The sequence below is a fragment of the Penicillium vulpinum genome, assembly GCF_028829585.1.
Source record: "Penicillium vulpinum strain IBT 29486 chromosome Unknown utg000004l_segment0_segment0, whole genome shotgun sequence".
Lineage (NCBI taxonomy): Eukaryota > Fungi > Ascomycota > Eurotiomycetes > Eurotiales > Aspergillaceae > Penicillium > Penicillium vulpinum.
In genome coordinates this window covers 3,028,114-3,044,491 of record NW_026643244.1, presented here as the reverse complement: position 1 = coordinate 3,044,491, position 16,378 = coordinate 3,028,114, and the positions used below count along the sequence as shown (strand labels likewise).

At 48.1% G+C, this 16,378-nt stretch overlaps 7 protein-coding genes across 7 annotated transcripts; 3 read left to right on the top strand and 4 right to left on the bottom strand.

Annotated features, from left to right (window-relative positions):
- Positions 1-56: 56 nt before the first annotated feature.
- Positions 57-977, bottom strand: N7479_009647 (uncharacterized protein; the record flags this gene model as incomplete). The annotated part of the gene is made up of 3 exons (XM_057257340.1): positions 57-146; positions 293-487; positions 810-977. 3 exons carry the CDS (start codon positions 975-977, stop codon positions 57-59), a joined length of 453 nt encoding a protein of 150 aa, XP_057104798.1.
- A 4,027-nt stretch (positions 978-5,004) lies between these two features.
- N7479_009646 (putative Golgi traffic protein SFT2) lies at positions 5,005-6,710 on the top strand (the record flags this gene model as incomplete). The annotated part of the gene is made up of 4 exons (XM_057257339.1): positions 5,005-5,236; positions 5,416-5,536; positions 5,795-5,945; positions 6,558-6,710. The coding sequence occupies 4 exons, from the start codon at positions 5,005-5,007 to the stop codon at positions 6,708-6,710; spliced, it is 657 nt and encodes a 218-aa protein (XP_057104797.1).
- A 540-nt stretch (positions 6,711-7,250) lies between these two features.
- On the bottom strand, positions 7,251-9,749 carry N7479_009645 (tRNA ligase; the record flags this gene model as incomplete). Its single annotated transcript, XM_057257338.1, has 1 exon — positions 7,251-9,749. The coding sequence occupies one exon, from the start codon at positions 9,747-9,749 to the stop codon at positions 7,251-7,253; it is 2,499 nt and encodes an 832-aa protein (XP_057104796.1).
- Positions 9,750-10,112: 363 nt separating this feature from the next.
- N7479_009644 (ankyrin repeat protein) lies at positions 10,113-10,769 on the top strand (the record flags this gene model as incomplete). Its single annotated transcript, XM_057257337.1, has 1 exon — positions 10,113-10,769. One exon carries the CDS (start codon positions 10,113-10,115, stop codon positions 10,767-10,769), a length of 657 nt encoding a protein of 218 aa, XP_057104795.1.
- Positions 10,770-11,260: 491 nt separating this feature from the next.
- Positions 11,261-12,087, top strand: N7479_009643 (vacuolar protein sorting family 37 protein; the record flags this gene model as incomplete). Its single annotated transcript, XM_057257336.1, has 2 exons — positions 11,261-11,538; positions 11,601-12,087. 2 exons carry the CDS (start codon positions 11,261-11,263, stop codon positions 12,085-12,087), a joined length of 765 nt encoding a protein of 254 aa, XP_057104794.1.
- Positions 12,088-12,267: 180 nt separating this feature from the next.
- Positions 12,268-13,655, bottom strand: N7479_009642 (phosphatase PAP2 family protein; the record flags this gene model as incomplete). Its single annotated transcript, XM_057257335.1, has 3 exons — positions 12,268-12,827; positions 12,967-13,496; positions 13,564-13,655. 3 exons carry the CDS (start codon positions 13,653-13,655, stop codon positions 12,268-12,270), a joined length of 1,182 nt encoding a protein of 393 aa, XP_057104793.1.
- A 1,344-nt stretch (positions 13,656-14,999) lies between these two features.
- Positions 15,000-15,967, bottom strand: N7479_009641 (Zinc finger C2H2; the record flags this gene model as incomplete). Its single annotated transcript, XM_057257334.1, has 2 exons — positions 15,000-15,512; positions 15,578-15,967. The coding sequence occupies 2 exons, from the start codon at positions 15,965-15,967 to the stop codon at positions 15,000-15,002; spliced, it is 903 nt and encodes a 300-aa protein (XP_057104792.1).
- Positions 15,968-16,378: the final 411 nt, after the last annotated feature.

Sequence of the window (16,378 nt, the reverse complement as noted above, 5' to 3'; positions counted from 1 at the left end):
GTTTGAGATAGGGCGCAGATCGGCGAGGGGCTAAGGGAGGAGTCGTAGTGCCGATCCTACTGACTCTCCGTGACAGTTGTCAAAGTTAGGCCGAGATGCCCGATGAACAGTGCGGATGGAAGAGGTGGATATGAGAAAGTCACGATCTGTATGGGAAAGGATGTTAGTCAAAACGTCGACCCCGCCCGTAGGCGATTTGAAGAAAGATGTCGTGGCCTCCGTGCGCAAGGCAAAACAGGCAACCCAATAAAGTTTGAAACCGAAGGGAGAAAAAGAATGCAAAAATAATTACCCTTGAAACGACGAGGATTGGAGGAATGAAGTTCGGGGAGATTGTGAGACGTGCAAATAAAGCCGGGGAAATTTCCTCGGTCTTAAGCCGGGATGAGTCGACAATCGGGGGACAACTGTGCAGATCGCGACCACAAAGATGTCTTAGCCAATCGCAAAGCGCAAAAGCGTAAAGTGACAAAAAAGTTCTAGAGAACTGTGTAAGCGATGGAAGATAAAAGAAATAAAAAGTGGCCGAGGCACAAATGCGAGAAGTGAAAGAAGATCAGGGATCAGGAAGAAGATAAGAGACCGAAAGACCAACGACGAGCAGGGAAAAAACCAAGCCCGAATTAGGCACTCAATCCCAGTTGATTCCAGTTGGTCTTGATTTCAAGCTGGTCTTGATCTCAGTTGATCCGAGTTACTCTCCAGGGCTGTTGCAGATGCAAAACACCAGAGAGTGGGGGAAACAAGCGGTGGGAAGGCGGTGAGAAGTGGCGGGGATGGTTTTCTTTTGGTATAGTTCACCTTCACACTTCCTGTCGGAGATGCTTGAAGAAGTTGATATTCGCATTGGATTGATTCGATTCCATTTGCGCCTTGACCCCTTGGGGTATGCTCGGGGTTTGATAGCCACGCTCGGATTGCAATTGGAATACGAGTTGACCCAAGCGCTTACTTCCCAACAACGAAAAGGAGAACATATTGGACTTTGTTTTGAAGATGAAATATTTTGGGACCTACCCAGTAAAGAAGTGTATATCAAGTTGGTTTAAGCAAGTATGTTGTAAATGCAGTCGGTATATGTAAGCATAGACCTATGTTGATGTTAGTAGATGATCAAGAGTATATGTCCCACATCTCAATAAACATGCATGTCAAAACATGTATAACATATCAGCAGAGCCCCATTCACACGTGGGGACCTGACAACAGGCCATATATCACAGATGCAGGAACACAAAAGAAATATGCGATATATCAATCTTGGAGACCTGACACGTACCTTGATCTGTATACCCAGTATAAAGTCTGATATTGAAAGTCTTTGCGAATCAGGAGGTCAAGAAGAGCATGCAGTGAGAAGAACAAAAAGCACTTGCAGATTTCGCAGACACCGAGGGGATGGAGACTTTATGAACCCAACCGGCGCGCTTCTGCATCTCTCATTTGATATATTACAACACCGGTCATGCAGGCCCGTCGATCGGTGGGAATCGATTAGATTCACCTACGCCATCGGACAGATTTTATTTTTATTTTTATTTTAAATATTAAGTTGACTACTACCATCTGGATCAGAAGGGGAAAAGGGTGTAAAAGTGTGAGTGGATTGTGGGTGAAGGAGGGGTGGCGACGATAAACCCCCGAGGCTCTTTGTATTTCTCTTTTCGTATACATTGCATATAGATAATACATATGCAATAATATAATTAATACTAAAGTAAAATACCAAAGAAAATGAAGGATAATCACACACTTCACTTAAAATAAAATAACCAACTTGGACAAAGGGGGGAAGGGTGATACAGCCGGATCAAGTAAAACGGCTATCCCATGATATCCGTTGGGTTATTTGTCACCTGTTACTACAATCATGACTCACGGGTGTCTTGAACGGAGCAAGTAGGAATGTATCAGATGAGTCCTGAGGTTACAAGCATACCAAACCCATCTTCTAGCAAACGTTAATATATCTTTCAAGAGTGGAAGTCTGCAGGACATATTCAAGATCCCTGAATGAGACCATGTGGACATCCATGAGTGTTGATCTCCATCAAGTATGCAGAGTACTAGTACTTAGGACACCGGAGATGGTAGAGATCGACTAGCATGCGAAAATGATTGCGAGTCGCAAATATCATCCGGAGAACATAACATGCATAACCTTAATACCTTGGCAATACTAGAGACGAGATTGGACAAGATCCTAGTGTATATGTGAAAGAAAGATAGAAAATATTAAATATTAAATCTAAAAGAAAAGAAAAAAAAAAAAAAATACCAGAAGCCCACAGACCACATCCATAAGCACTTTCAGCTCTGCAAGAGGATCAGTGCGGTCTGTTCTTCATGTGGGATGTCGTGCAGAGGAGACTAGAGTGACGATCATATCTGTGATCGTCAACAGAGCTTGGACCTTCATATGGCTCGGCTCCCACTACGCACTTCTTGAGTTTCTGCTTTGGTTCTGTTCTGCGTAGGGGGCGGGGACTTCGGGGTTATTGATCTGGGTTACAGCGGCAAAGGAAATAATGTAAATAATGCTATAGTTCAATCCGGAACGCATTAGAATGTTCAAGTTGGTAAGTCCGAAATCCGAACTGACCCATTCGGTCATCCAAAGCAAAAATAGTAGAATTGTAGAATGTGGTGGAGAGAGATGATTGGAGGGGTTGGAATGTGTCTTAGGACCCCTCCACCAATAGTGAATCAAAGCCATACACCTGGATTTAGTATGATTCTGCTGAGCCACATCGCCAAAGCTTCCTCTTTCCTTTTGAGCCACTCCAGTTTAGGGGATTATATTCTATGACGGATGAGGGTTGATCCCCGAGATTCCTTGTGAGGGGAAATGGATCTCTCTCGCGTCCCGTCCCGTCAAGGTTTCGCAGGCCGAGTACATATCCATGGTTGACGCAAGGGAGAGAAGATTGAAGTTATATTCCAAGATCTTTCTTGATATTCGATACATTTGAGAGATTGAGACTATCTATGTCTTACTTGAAGCACCTGTGCATAGGACCGGACCCTGGTATGACGACATCGTACGTGGTTAAGGTCGTACTCCATTCCGGGGGGTTGACGGATAAACCAACTTGTGTGCATTGGACATTCTATAGAGTAACAATACAAAGCAAAGCAGATGCTAAAAAAAACTAAGAAAAAACAGGGAAAGAGGAAAAAAGCAAAAGCAAAAGTAAAATTTGGAGAAACAATGAGGCTAGTGCCAATGTTACCCATAGTGCAGTCTGGAGTGCATATCAGCACCCTTATAGTTATCGGATAATTCCCCTAGGTGATACAGAGTACACGGGTAGCTACATAAATACAGTCAACAGCCCAAAAGTTTATATAATGGGTATGCAACATCATGGAGTTCTTCCGATACGACTACCGGTAACTATAGCCATAACCATTGATAAATCCTTTTGCGGGGCTGTCCAATACAATAAATCTGCAGCCACTTTACTGTTACAGTAACGACCGATCGCCACAGGGTGTGCATCGGCCATGAAAGATCGACAGTGGGACGGCAACTAATGATTATTGAAAGTTGCAGAAAGAGAGGGAGGGGGGGGGGGCATTATCTATAGTGGTCATGAGTCCAGATCGAGTATAGTGAAGAATAAACTATTATTATATTGCACATAATATTATAGTAAATATGACAACTACACCTCAAGCATGCTAATTTTTGATTCAATAATAAAATGATCATCAGTTTTTCACCCCTATAAGAAAGTATAGTTCTGCATGTTCTCCAAGGGTTTTGACAAATTCTAGCGGGTATAGCGCAAAGGGAAGAAATATGCAAAATATATAGTTATGAATCTACAATGCTATAACATAATAATAACTGAGAATGAAAATACCAAATAATATCAGATAATAACAGGTAGTATAAATATAGTAATAAATATAGAAAATATAGTAAATAGAAAATAATATGTGAAGTTGCTTATAGGTTGTATACTTCTAAGATGATATTCGCGCTATACCAAATTAGGCACTAGCCCCCTTTCCCCAACTTCATTGCTGAACTGGGAACTGCCACTATACCACGATACCTCTCTACACGCCACCTAGACAACATTTCACGCTCTTGGTAAGTGACATGTATATCTTTCATTCCTTAGCCTATATTCTTAGGGGATAATCCTGGTTAATAACCCCACAGGGCTCGGACCGAGAGCTTTGTACTCCAATCCTGGAAACCATCATCTGACAGCTTTAGCACTTAGAGCAGATCGGGTTGGTCGCATCGATAGCTTCACGCCATCTCGTCATTTCTCTTGGCTCCCCTCGTTCTTTCAACCATCCTTTATCGATAGCGCAGCGCTTCCTTGTCCAATCAACGCTCGTCGACTCCCTACGCCGTTCCTTCTCGGATCGTCAACGTTCAACGCTTCCTACCTATCTTTTGCTTGGTCGATCTGTCTCGCCGCATTATTACACGGCTTACCCTCAATCACGACCCACCTGCGCGCCATACGACTTTCTAAGCCACCCCCGGTAGGCATCGACGACTGCGCAAAGATAGCTGCAGATCCCGTTGAGTTGACGCCTTATCACAGTGCAGTAGGCAGCACTGTTTTTTTTTGGGTCTAGGAGATTGCCCGCGAGATTTTCTATCAGCCTGTCATACTCAAAAACTTTCATCTTTTGATCTTGATCGCATATCTTTGAGTCGGAGAACTTTCCCTCAAAAGTGGCCCCCATTCCAAAGAGTCACGGCGTGCCCTAGCTCATCGGAAGCCGAATCCACATTCGACATAGTTGTCATCTGCCCCTCTGTCGGCTTGTCTAGGACCCCGCCTCTAGCCAATCCTTGAGGATCATCCACCACCCAGCGCGGATCATCTGCACTCCATCTCGCATAGTCCCCTGCAGACTGTTCTCTTCGTCGTTAACTTCCTAGAACACGGGCCTTCTCTGCAGACGCAGCAGTGCACGCCCCTCGACTCGTTTCATTTGGCATCTAAAACTTGACTAAAACTAGTCTCAAACATGGCGAATAACTCGTTCCGAGACTCTGTCAACTCATTAGGGTGGTCGCGTAGAGATCCGGATCTCCCCGTGCGCACCGGAGCGTCATCGAACGCAACATTCTTATCTCGTCTACAATCTTACAACCCGTTCGGTGAGAGCGGCTATGTTCAACTACCCACTCACAATGATGGCCCTGGAGCCCCATTACCGGCAGCCAGTCGACGAGAAGAAGAAGAGGGCTTTTTTGCTTGTAAGTTTTTCTTGTTCGTCGGGTGACCCTCCGGTCCCCGGATCGTCCCGTATACCGTTGCGTAAGATCCAGGTGATGGGACTGCAGTTCCTGCGCCGGCATTCACTACCACCATGCTTGTTTATGCGGTTGCGAGCCGATAGACGAGAGAAACACACTAACATAAACTCTACGTATAGTGAGTAGGTGGGACCGCATGCTCATCTTTGGCGCATGTAATTTGGGCGCCGCCATATGTTTCATGCTATGCTTCTTCTTGTTTCCTGTCTTGACACTCAAGCCCCGCAAATTCGCCATTTTGTAAGTTGCCTCCACGATGGTCCGCATTAATGTGGAATATCTTCCCCGGCTTTTTTCTCCTTCCCAGCTATCTCATGCACCTGGACCGAGCTGGGATAGACTAGGTCATCGGTCGATTTTGGTTAGGGCCATGTGCGCCTTTGTACTTTATGCTGCAACCTGATTTGTCCTGAACTCAACCTATATCTGCGCCTCATGCCAAGAATCTTCATCTCTGGTCTTGGATATTTCTTGCTAACAGGTTTTTTCTTTAACTAGATGGTCCGTCGGCTCAGTCCTGTTTCTGATATCATGGGCGGTTCTCATGGGACCATGGACTTACGCTAAGCATTTAACTTCGGGTTCACGGTTGCCATTCACAGCGGCCTATTTCGGATCGATCGCCCTCACGCTCTATTTCGCCATCGGCGTAAGTACCATCGCCTTCTTTATCTTTCTGTTTTTCGTTCCCGTTCCCGTTCCCGTTTTCGGATTTGGATTTTGTCTTTGGTCTTTGCGCTTTATTTCGTTGCACGCCGACGATCCCTCCCCTCCTCATGATGCTCCCTCTCCATTTCCTTGTTTGTCGCACACTCGCTCTGCCTCCCTCTGCCCGAGTCCGTATGGTCGCACTGCACAACCGGGAAAAGGGGAATCTTGCAGCCTTCACATCCATGGCGCAGCACAACCTGAAACCACGGCTCGTCATGTCTGCTGTTGGCCGCAGCCACTTTAACTCCTTTGAATTCATTCCCACCCTGTACTCAGCCAGTCTCTTTGCTTCTGCATCTTGCGTCTGTACCACGTCCCACGGCGCGGGACTTGGATGTTCTTGCCCTTCACCTTGTCCGACGCATCCTGGTGTCACAGAGCGCGGAGTCCAGAGCCATCGAGATCAATCTATGTCTCACCGTCCCTGACCACTCGGTCATCTTGTTCTACCTGCATATCACAACTACACACCATCCACTTGCCACATTTGGAATGACGTTCTCTCCCAGAAACTCTTGCTGACTGACTTCTCTTTTTTCGTGCCCTCTAGCTTCAGAATCTTCTTCTCACTCTCATCTCCTCAATCTTCCAGCTCGCTGCCCTCGTCTGGTACCTCGTCAGCTATTTCCCAATGGGCAGTACTGGTCTACAGTACGTGGGTCGTTTCGGAGCATCGCGTGTTACTGCCTGGATTAGTGGTTGATTTGTTCGCTTGCTCGCCTGCGCTTTGTTGGACCTTGTATAGATCGGACAGTGTGCTCTCATGGTTACGTGGATATGGATTTGTTTCTTCGTTGTGTATATCTAGCCAGAACTGCAGTGCTTGACTTCCATTTCTTTCCTCCAAATACTTATGTTGGCATATGGACTGAGTCTCTTGGTACTACAATACTAAATATTGATACTGAACAAAAAGGGACCTTGTAGAATGCCAGACAGTAGAGACGTAGCTATTTTCATGATGGGGTATAGAAATGGCTACACTACTAACTAGTCCAAGAGTGCATGAACATCACTGCTTCTAAGTATGAATAGTTGGGATCCATTCAATCCAAGTTAAAGCTAGCGCAAGAATAAGAATTGAGCATGCGCAGACATAAGATCGAATGTCATGCAAAAAGCACCATAGAATGCAATCCAGCAAAATCATACCCATACCCATAGCCACAAAAAAAAACAAAACACCAGAATCAACAACGACTCCATTCCATGTTTTCAATCATTCGCATCAAAAACACACCCCTCAGTATTTCCCCCGGGCCATAACCAACCCAACAATACCATCAACAACTTTCACGCCCTCAACCTCCGCCTCAAAAATGCCCGTATCCCCACCAGACCCAACCTCAAGCCACCGCTTCAGCAAATCGTTACTCTCCTTCGGCTTAACATCCTGCGATGCCGTGCCAACTGTGATATGCGGAATGGGATTCGCGCACGGCCACTCGGCCACACTAGTTGCCTGAGCACCCTCCGCCTCGACGCCTTCGGCAGGTAGGATGCGCGCGACGAATGCCATGATGCGGTTGTCCCAGACGAGACGCTCGATGCGCACGCGCGCGGAGCCTAGGGTCGGCGGGTGCTGGATTGGGTTTGAGACTGGGGTTTTAGTCTGGGTTTCGATGTAGCGGTTTGCTAGGTGGTCCCAGGTTTCTGGGTTGTCTTTCTTTGAGGCGCGGTGGATGAGCGTTACGTGGAATGTGGGTTGGAGACGGCGGAAGTTTAAGAGTTGATTGTAGAGACGAGCTGTCTCTGGGGGTGTCGTTGGTGTGAAGAGGGAGCGGAGAATTGTGGTTATTTCGGCTGTTGGGAGGGAGATGTTGAAGTATTCAATCTTTTTTGAGAGGGCTTCTGGGGAGAAGCGGGAGTCTGTAGGTTCGGGGAGCGGGCCAGTTTCTTGGGGTTTGGTTTTGTTCTTTTGCTTTGGTGAGGGGGCGTAACTGTAGCTGAGATCTTTTGTCACGCGGTACTCGTCGAGGGAAGCTGCGATAGCTTCATCGAGTTCTGCTGCCGTTGGCATGGTTGGCACTAGGCGAGGGTAGGCAGCGTGTAGGGCTTTGACAACAGTTTCGAGGTTCTCGCGAGACGAGGCACACACATCAAGGTCGATGATGTGGTCGAGGTTCATATCTGGCAAGCGGCTGGTGTCGATGCCTTCAAAGCGGCCGAGGAATCCCTCCATGATTCCGATGGTCTCATGCTGGTCGTTGGTGCCAGCCCGGATGGTTTGGTGGTTGTCACCACGCTCTAGCACACGTTTTCGAGTGACTTCTCGAATGGCGGGGAGCATGTCTGCCTTGGGCTCGTGGACGTAATGCAGAGCGACGAACTGTGCATCCGGCAGAACAGGGTAGATATCCTCCATGAGCTGCGTGCGTTCGCGCCGTTGATGGTTGTTGCGATCGGCGATGACAACACTGTGCTCTGCCAGAGCATGGCTGACCTCGAAAGCGAACTTCTTCGGCTTGCCCTTTTGTTTGGGGATGTTGTCGTTCTGGACATGTCCCCATCCAAACAGCTTAACTAGAGCCAAGGCAACTGTCGTCTTTCCACATCCTAGCGAGGCAATTGGCTCGAGGATGACATTTTTGCTGGTCTCCTGCGATTCGCTCAGCTTTTTAGCCTCCAGAGCGATAAGTTCAGATCCATTCAATCCTCGTTCCTTGAGGAACTCGTCTCGCAAAGCAATGATCCCGTGGTTATTCATGTAATCAGTTGCCATCTTAGGGTTCTTCATCAGAATCCGTCGGGCAAACTGCAAGTACTCTTCTGTGACCTTCTCATGCTTCCTGATCTTGGGGTGTTTTCCTCCGATAACGGCTTTGGTGCATTCACGCCACTGGCGGTACATCAAGTATGGCTCTTCGAACTTATACTTAAAGAACCAATTCCGGTAGGGCCCAGTTCCATTGTCGCTCAGCTGGCATCGGATGACGAAACCCTCGGTCTCACGTCCATCCCATGTTCCTGTCTCCGCGCATCCTTCTAAAAAGCTCTGCACTCTGAAGATATCATCAAAGACCTCGAACTTGGCCTTCTTGAAGCCCCAGTCGTCAGCGAATTTGTGCACCTGGTCACAAGACATTGTCTGAAAGTCGGGCTGGTTGTAGTTGAGACCGTGGAGATAAATTCCGGAGGAAGCTTCGTCGTAGGCCAGCACATGCTCCTCAAAAGTGTCGTCACAAAGTTCGCCAACTGCTGTGACATTCATCTCACGCAGAGTTCGGGCAAGCTCCTTGACAGATCGATTCACGGACGAGACGTGGCGTTCCGTCCAGCGTTCTCCTGCCTGCGCGTGGGTGAGTTTTGTATCATCGCGGGCTCCAGTCGAGTGTTTGCTGCAAACTAGCAATTTGTCGTCCTCCAAAGCAGAAATGAAGATAATGCATCCATTCTCCTTCACACTCAGCTCGTAGGGACCTCTCGTGTTTTTCTCGACGTTGCGCCATTCTGTGGCCCTTGTCTCGTTTACGTTGAAGAACTTGTCATATCCACGCGTCGCAATTTCGGGAATGTTGTCCCTCCGTGTGGTAGTAAAGAGACCTCGGGCATATGTTGGCAGACCGGCGTGCTTGTAGTCCCAGTCCATGAACTTCCATGAGTCCACGGTCACATTATTGGTACCTGCCACCGTAAACGTGCTCTTTTTGCAGGTGAACTTTGTCTCGCCCTTTTTAGCCTTGCGAGCAGTCTCCAGGCTTTTCACCAGTTGCGATATAGTGTGCGGATCTTGAGTCGCCATGTCTGTGTTGTGTATCTCAAGTGGGAGATCTGCGGGAGAGAACGGAGAGGAGGGGCAGAGGGGGAAAGAGAAGAGATGGGATATTTTCCTTGACCTCCTGCCTGAGGGAGTCTTGTCTTGGGGTATATGTAGAAAATTGAAGCAAATAAGAAAAAGAAACAAAAGCACCAAAGGATAAAAGCATAAAGGACCAAAAGACCGGAAGAGTCAGAGACCAAATGTGTCACAGTGCGGGGAGCCAAACGGGAAAGGGCGAATTTTCTTTTTTTCTGCTAAGTTGACCTACTTGAACACCGCAGAATTCCTTTTGACTCATCTGATTTTACGAGTTTCCCCCTATTTCAATAAATATTCTGACTCATAATGGCCCAAAATCCTTACCTCCTGGCTTGCGACAACCCAACGGCCCTTCTGGACCTTTTGCGATCCAACCCCTCGATCGCATCGAGCCAAGATGAGTCTGGCTACTCATTGCTGCACGCCGCAGCCTCCTACGGCCATACCGATCTCCTCCGCGCTCTAGTGAAAGAATTCAAAGTCGATGTCAACCTCCTCGACGAAGATAACGAGACATGTCTATTTGTGGTCGAAGACAGCGACATCGCACGCTGTTTAATCGAGGAGCTGGGTGTGGACGTCAATAAGAAGAACGCCGAAGACTTTACAGCTGTGGAAAAGTTCGAGGCCGAGAATGAGTTCCCACAAGTCGCTACCTATCTGCGCGAAGTTGTCGGTGGTGCTCCTGTTCCAACACACGCTCAAGCCGCTGAAGTTTTGAACTCTCCTGGACCCATCCCCGGCAGCGATATGAGGATCAATGTTGGTACAATGACGGAGGAGGAGGCTACTGCTGGTAGTGAGCCTGATCCAGAATTCAAGAGACGCATTGAGGAGCTTGCTGCCCGTGAGGATTATTACAGCGAGGAGGTACAGAATGAGGTGCGCGAGTTAGTCAAGGATGCCATGGCTGGTTCGAATATTGAAGCTATGGAGCGGGATATTCGGAGGAGAACCGAGTAAGCAGGAGCATTGCGACTGTTAATCTTATTCCACTCTCATATCCCACTCATGTCTGTACAAGAGACCATCGCGTTTGAAGATGCGAATCATTGGAAGAAATCCACCCAAGCATTTTCAGTCAGAGTCCCCAGGTCCCTGCTGATTGAATCGAGCGCGAACGGGTACTCTACAGTTTTCCTGGGATTCTTTTCTGTCTCACTTGAAGTTTTTGAGTCTTGCTGTTGAAGCTCGCTGTTAGAGTCCCTGTCGGGGGTTGTCCGAGTGGCTTAAAGGCCCGACAAGAAGCATTATACGATCTTGTAACTAGGATAATCACGAAATGTTACGATACATCCATTAAAGCAATATATCATAACTATTAACTATATATGTGGAGATCGTGCTGTCATCTCATGTTGATGCAACTGCGTAGATCACCGGTCTAGTCCCCGCCAAGCTCGAGCCCATCCCCGACGTACCAACCTTCCACCTACAACCCCCAACCCCATATCATGTCTCAACCACCGTCCCCATTCCCCCCTCAATCGCAGTTCTACTCATCCCAAATGAATCCCGGCAACCCCAACACACCTCCTCCGCCACCCCCCAAACCCAACAGCCATGAAGCCAGTCGGCGCGGCACCCCGCAAAACAGCTCCGCGCACGCCTGGCAGCCAGACAACCAGACAGGCGCGCATGGCGCATACCCCAATAATCCTCAACAGCCATATCTCCCCGATCCCCCAACAATTGAGGAGGGCTGGCTCCCAGAGCTAGTGTCTGACAAGTCGTGTGTCCCCCCAAACCCCCCCCCCAAAACGGATGACACCAGCACCTCTAACCCGCGCCCAGAACAACCGACCTCCAAGCAATCCTCAAAGACCCAGCTCTTATCTCCGCCTTCTCAACCAAGCACCCCTCCTACACAACCCGACAACAATACCTCGAGACCCTAATACACACAAATAAAGACCTCGCAACCCGCGTCCTAGAGATGCAGAACCACCTCACCGAACTCCGCGCCTCTACCGAAACAATGCTGATCACACATCAGTCGCTGGAGGTCTCGTGGCGCAAAAAGCAAGCCGAGATGGACGCTGCTCTAGCTCCATGGTCACCGAAGGCGCTATACCAGCGCTTCAGCGCGGCAATCACAGAGCAGGAGGCTGTCTGCCATGCTGTTGAGGAGAGTTTCCTCGATGAAGACCATCACGGCCGGGCGACGGAGAAGGAGATTGCAGATTGGGTGCGGCGTGTACGAGCCGAGGCATCTAAATTGGCGGCGAGGAAGGAGGCCAAGGCACGGTGGGATGAGGGACGTGTTGGAGGTTGGCGATGAGGTCTCAAAGCAACCTCGAAATAACAAATAGTCACTGCCTAACTGCCGTTTATGATGCCATGCTGCCTCCGATTCATGATCTGTTCATTATGCACTATACAATACAATATACACGGTACTTCCATAGCCATGCTTCATCCGAGTCGCGCTCAACCCCATCGCAGAAAATCCATCGGTCACTCACCCCTCAAGTCTAGCGGCCATACTATCGCTATTCTCTGGCTGAACATGTCCCTGTGCATGAACATGTGCATGTCCTTGTCCCTGCTCCCTAAACATCATCTCTCGCATCGCAGCCGCACCCTCAACATCAACATCCAAGCCTCTCTCACCAGCCCACCCATCGGTCCCCAACGAACTAGGAAACCCAACTCCCCGCATGAAGGCGCGTCTTCGACAGCGCGCACCCCAAGCCCAGCCTGCGCCACGGCGAATCGGGAGATGATACATGTTAAACCCAATGTAAGCGAAGAAGATGCCGATGGCCGCGCCGAAGAAAATATCAAAACCATGGTGTCTGTAATTGAACCAGCGTGACGCAGCAATAAAGCACGCTGTTGCAGTCGGCACGAACGCAATTAGCATTAAGTATACGGGCGGTGCTGCACCGCGTTTCCGTACAGATGTACTGTCCTCGCTGTGGCTCTGGTCTTCAATTGGGTAGACTGGGAGATAGGGGAATGCCACGGAAAATTTCGAGCACAGCCAGAGGGTTAGGTAGATGAGGCCTGCGAAGGAGACTGTGCGGTGTTATTGTTAGCTGGGTTTTGGATTCATGTGTATATACTGTCGCTGTGATTGTGCTTTAGATCACATCCGAAGATGAGATGCACATAAACAGGTTGTCGTATGATATGTATAATATAGACTTTGACTTACAAGAAGAATGCCCACTCGGAAAACTCGCAAAACCATCAACACGCAATGAATCACTCTTGTTGCGACAAATCTCCCATGAAACCAGCGTCGTGGCACCACGAACCGACTCCCCAAGCCCACCAATGGTGAACTCGGCAATACGCGCTATGTCTGGATTGCAGCGGGCCAGAAGGTCAGGTCGTGGTCTGCCGATAAGAACCTTCAGGCCTTGTGTTGCGGCCCAGGTACTTGCGAGGGCCAGCGCGAGCCCCATCCAGCCGGCGTTCCATTCCCAGAATTTGCGGCGGATGTATTGCGCTGCGGGGGGTTTGGGGGTGGGGTCAGAGGTGGAGGAGGTGGCTTTGGGTGGCACGAGTAGCCATGAGCCCAGGAAGACTAGAATGGCCGGGGCAAAGAGGGAGACTAGGTATAGGGTAGTTATTGTTACTGTTTCTTTGGTGTATGGGTAGCTGATTGCTTGGTCGCTTAGGCTGAAGGCATGGTGGTTTGGGGGTTGTTTGTAGAATCCGTAGCCGATTAGCGCGATGCCGCTGGTTGGAGTTGTTAATTGGGGTCTCGATGTGGTTTTGATATGATGGATGGAGCAGTCTGACGTACATGATAAATATCCAGTCGATTATGTAGGATAATAGCAGGAGCTTGGAGATGGTCGCGAGGCGCGTGACCGTCTCCTTGACGGGGATGGGCATGGTGTTGTATGCAAGCAAATATTTACGGGATTGAAACCGGGAGATAATAACAATACCGGGATGGACTCGATATGGACTCGGAATGTGAAAGCACGTGAGGTTCAAGAAAAGAATGTTGGATGAACTGGGGGGACGAGTAATTGTGGCGGAGTAAGAAGCTTAATTGAGGCCATGCACAATCTCCCCATTGAACACTTCAGCCGTATATAGAATGGTATACTGTTCTTTCAATTTTCGAACTGATGAACACTAAGAATAATACATATCTGTATAGGTACGAAGTAGTATTCGCGTCTGATTCCACTATCGACCCCACTTTTCTAATATATACTATACCCTTGTCCATGCAAACTACGGTTGTTCTCACTATTTATATCCGGCGCCCAATCAACGTGATAGTCCCAAGTCCCAATACTGATTTGCCCAAGGAGTTAAAACCTTGTATATACTTCACTTCAGCCTCTAAGCGACATAGAACGTCTCAATACTTTGTGATCCAGACGAAAATAGCTTCCTTTGATGATCTATGGAGATCTCTTTGAGACTCAAGTATAAATATCGCATCTTTCTCATATGCAATTTTTTTTTTAAAAAAAAAAAAAAGATCTTCAATCGAATCTTTGACTCAATATAGACCCATTTACAGTACAAAAGTATCGATAATTGTAGTTGATTCATCAATTTCCACTTAGTCAATCGAATCTAAGCCGATTTAAGCTCAGCGGGTGTCACTCTTGTGTAGGTCTCTACTCTGTACTCCGCATACAAAATGCTTATATATGTATATGCATGAGTCCGGCGGGCTCAACCTCGTTTCCATTAAGCGATGTTACACTCTGATCCAGGCTGCATAAGGGCGAAAAGAGTGCTTCGATTATGAATGGAATTAAATTATTTCTGTGTACTTCCATGGAGAATTAATCTGGTGTGTCCGGTTCATGGAAAACAAGTCTATATGAGTTCCCTGTCAACAACCATTGATTCTCTGACATAATTCTATTTGTAAAGGAAGGGCATTTCCGACGGGATAAGAATTGAAACTGGGCTGGATAGAAATGTAGTCCACGAACTAAAGTACAGTTTGCATAGAAGCGAACTGTGCTTCGCATAGAAAGCGATAAGCCTGCACGCCGTGCGTGGATAACCTCGATTAGCTAGGATGGATATCGTAACGGATAGTATGATTCTCGAAGGTAAGCATTCGGGAAGCTGATTTGCAAAGAAAAGTAAAATAACGCCTCGTAGATCCAGCCATCTACGTGTAACCCGACCCCTTCACGCAATTAACAAATTCAATAGTTTCGAGCCCGCAGCTGAATTCCACGGAGATAGCCAAAGAAACCACTAGAATCCAGTAATCATCCGGCCGCCCATCATAGCATCGTTCAGCTGTCTGTGAACCCGTTGAACTCCCTCAAACCGAATGAATCCACACGATTCACTCTCCAGGTGGTTGAACAGACTAGCCAGGGAGTGGAACTCCTTTGGACAGCCGCGCTTGAGGCAGTGATAGACCTTCTCCTTGTGCACGGGTGAGTTGACATGGGACTGCAGCGCTTTTCTCGAGTTGAACTCCTTTTTGCATATGTAACACACCCAAGAGTCACCATTCCATGCATTGCTAGTGACTGAGTAAGTCGAATTTTCTTCTCCATGCCATGCGATCTGCTTTTTGCAGACATAGCCATTTGGATCGTGATGTTGGATGATGCGGTGTATGGTGTCGCGGTTTAGCTGTTTAGCTTGCGGGCAGGATCCACTCTCGAGATGGTGAGAAACACCGCTAGCAGTGACAAAGCCAGTCCTACAGAACGGACAGGGAATGTTGGTACCACGATGGATCTTTGAGTTCAGATGCTATGAGATAGAGGGGTGAGTCGAACGGGTTCAAAGATTCTCTCAGGTCATGTCAGCTCGCCTACCTGGCGCAAACAGTTCTTGTTCATAAAGAAACGCTCGCATTCTTGGCAGTAGTTCTTGTAATGTCCCTTGGCTCTCATATGGTTTTCAACGGCGCTCTGCGTGTGGAATTTCATCGGGCATGTCTCGCATGGAATAGTCGGAAGCCAGTGGCCCTTCGCATTCATGTGGTTGTTGACGGCGTTTTGAGTACGGAAGGTGCTAGTACATGTTTCACATTCGAAGGTTGGCGCCCAGTGGTCTAAAGCGTTCATATGCTGATTGCAAGCGATCCTGGTGCGGAACAATCGATTGCATGTTTCACACTCAATCCAGTGGCCTTCATCATTCATGTGCTCATCGCAGTCCTCCTGATACCAGAATTCGTCGTCACAAGTGCTGCATTGGAACATGATGGAAGAGTGTGAAATATGTGGAAATCACACGAAATGAAGTTGAGAAAGAAGAGACCTCAGAAAGATTTGGGGAGATTGCAAACCCAGGGGCGGAGCCGATCTATCACATCCCGCGGAACCTGAGGGTGGGGCGGGGTGCGGGCTTATCACAGGCTTATCTGCCACACGTCGGTCCACCTGGGCAGGGTAATCCAGGTACATGTATGATGTCTGACTGGGAGATGATGGTCTAGTAGTAAAATGGCTATTTCCTATAACATGTCCAGGAAGAATGGAATTGATCATCAAGGTGTTTATGAAGCCATTCGTCCTGCTCTTTAGCAGAGCCACACCTTTCTGGTTCCCACCCGCTGCATCTTCCACATCAGACGGAGAAACTCCACTTTGTCTTGGCCCTCGAGAGTAGTT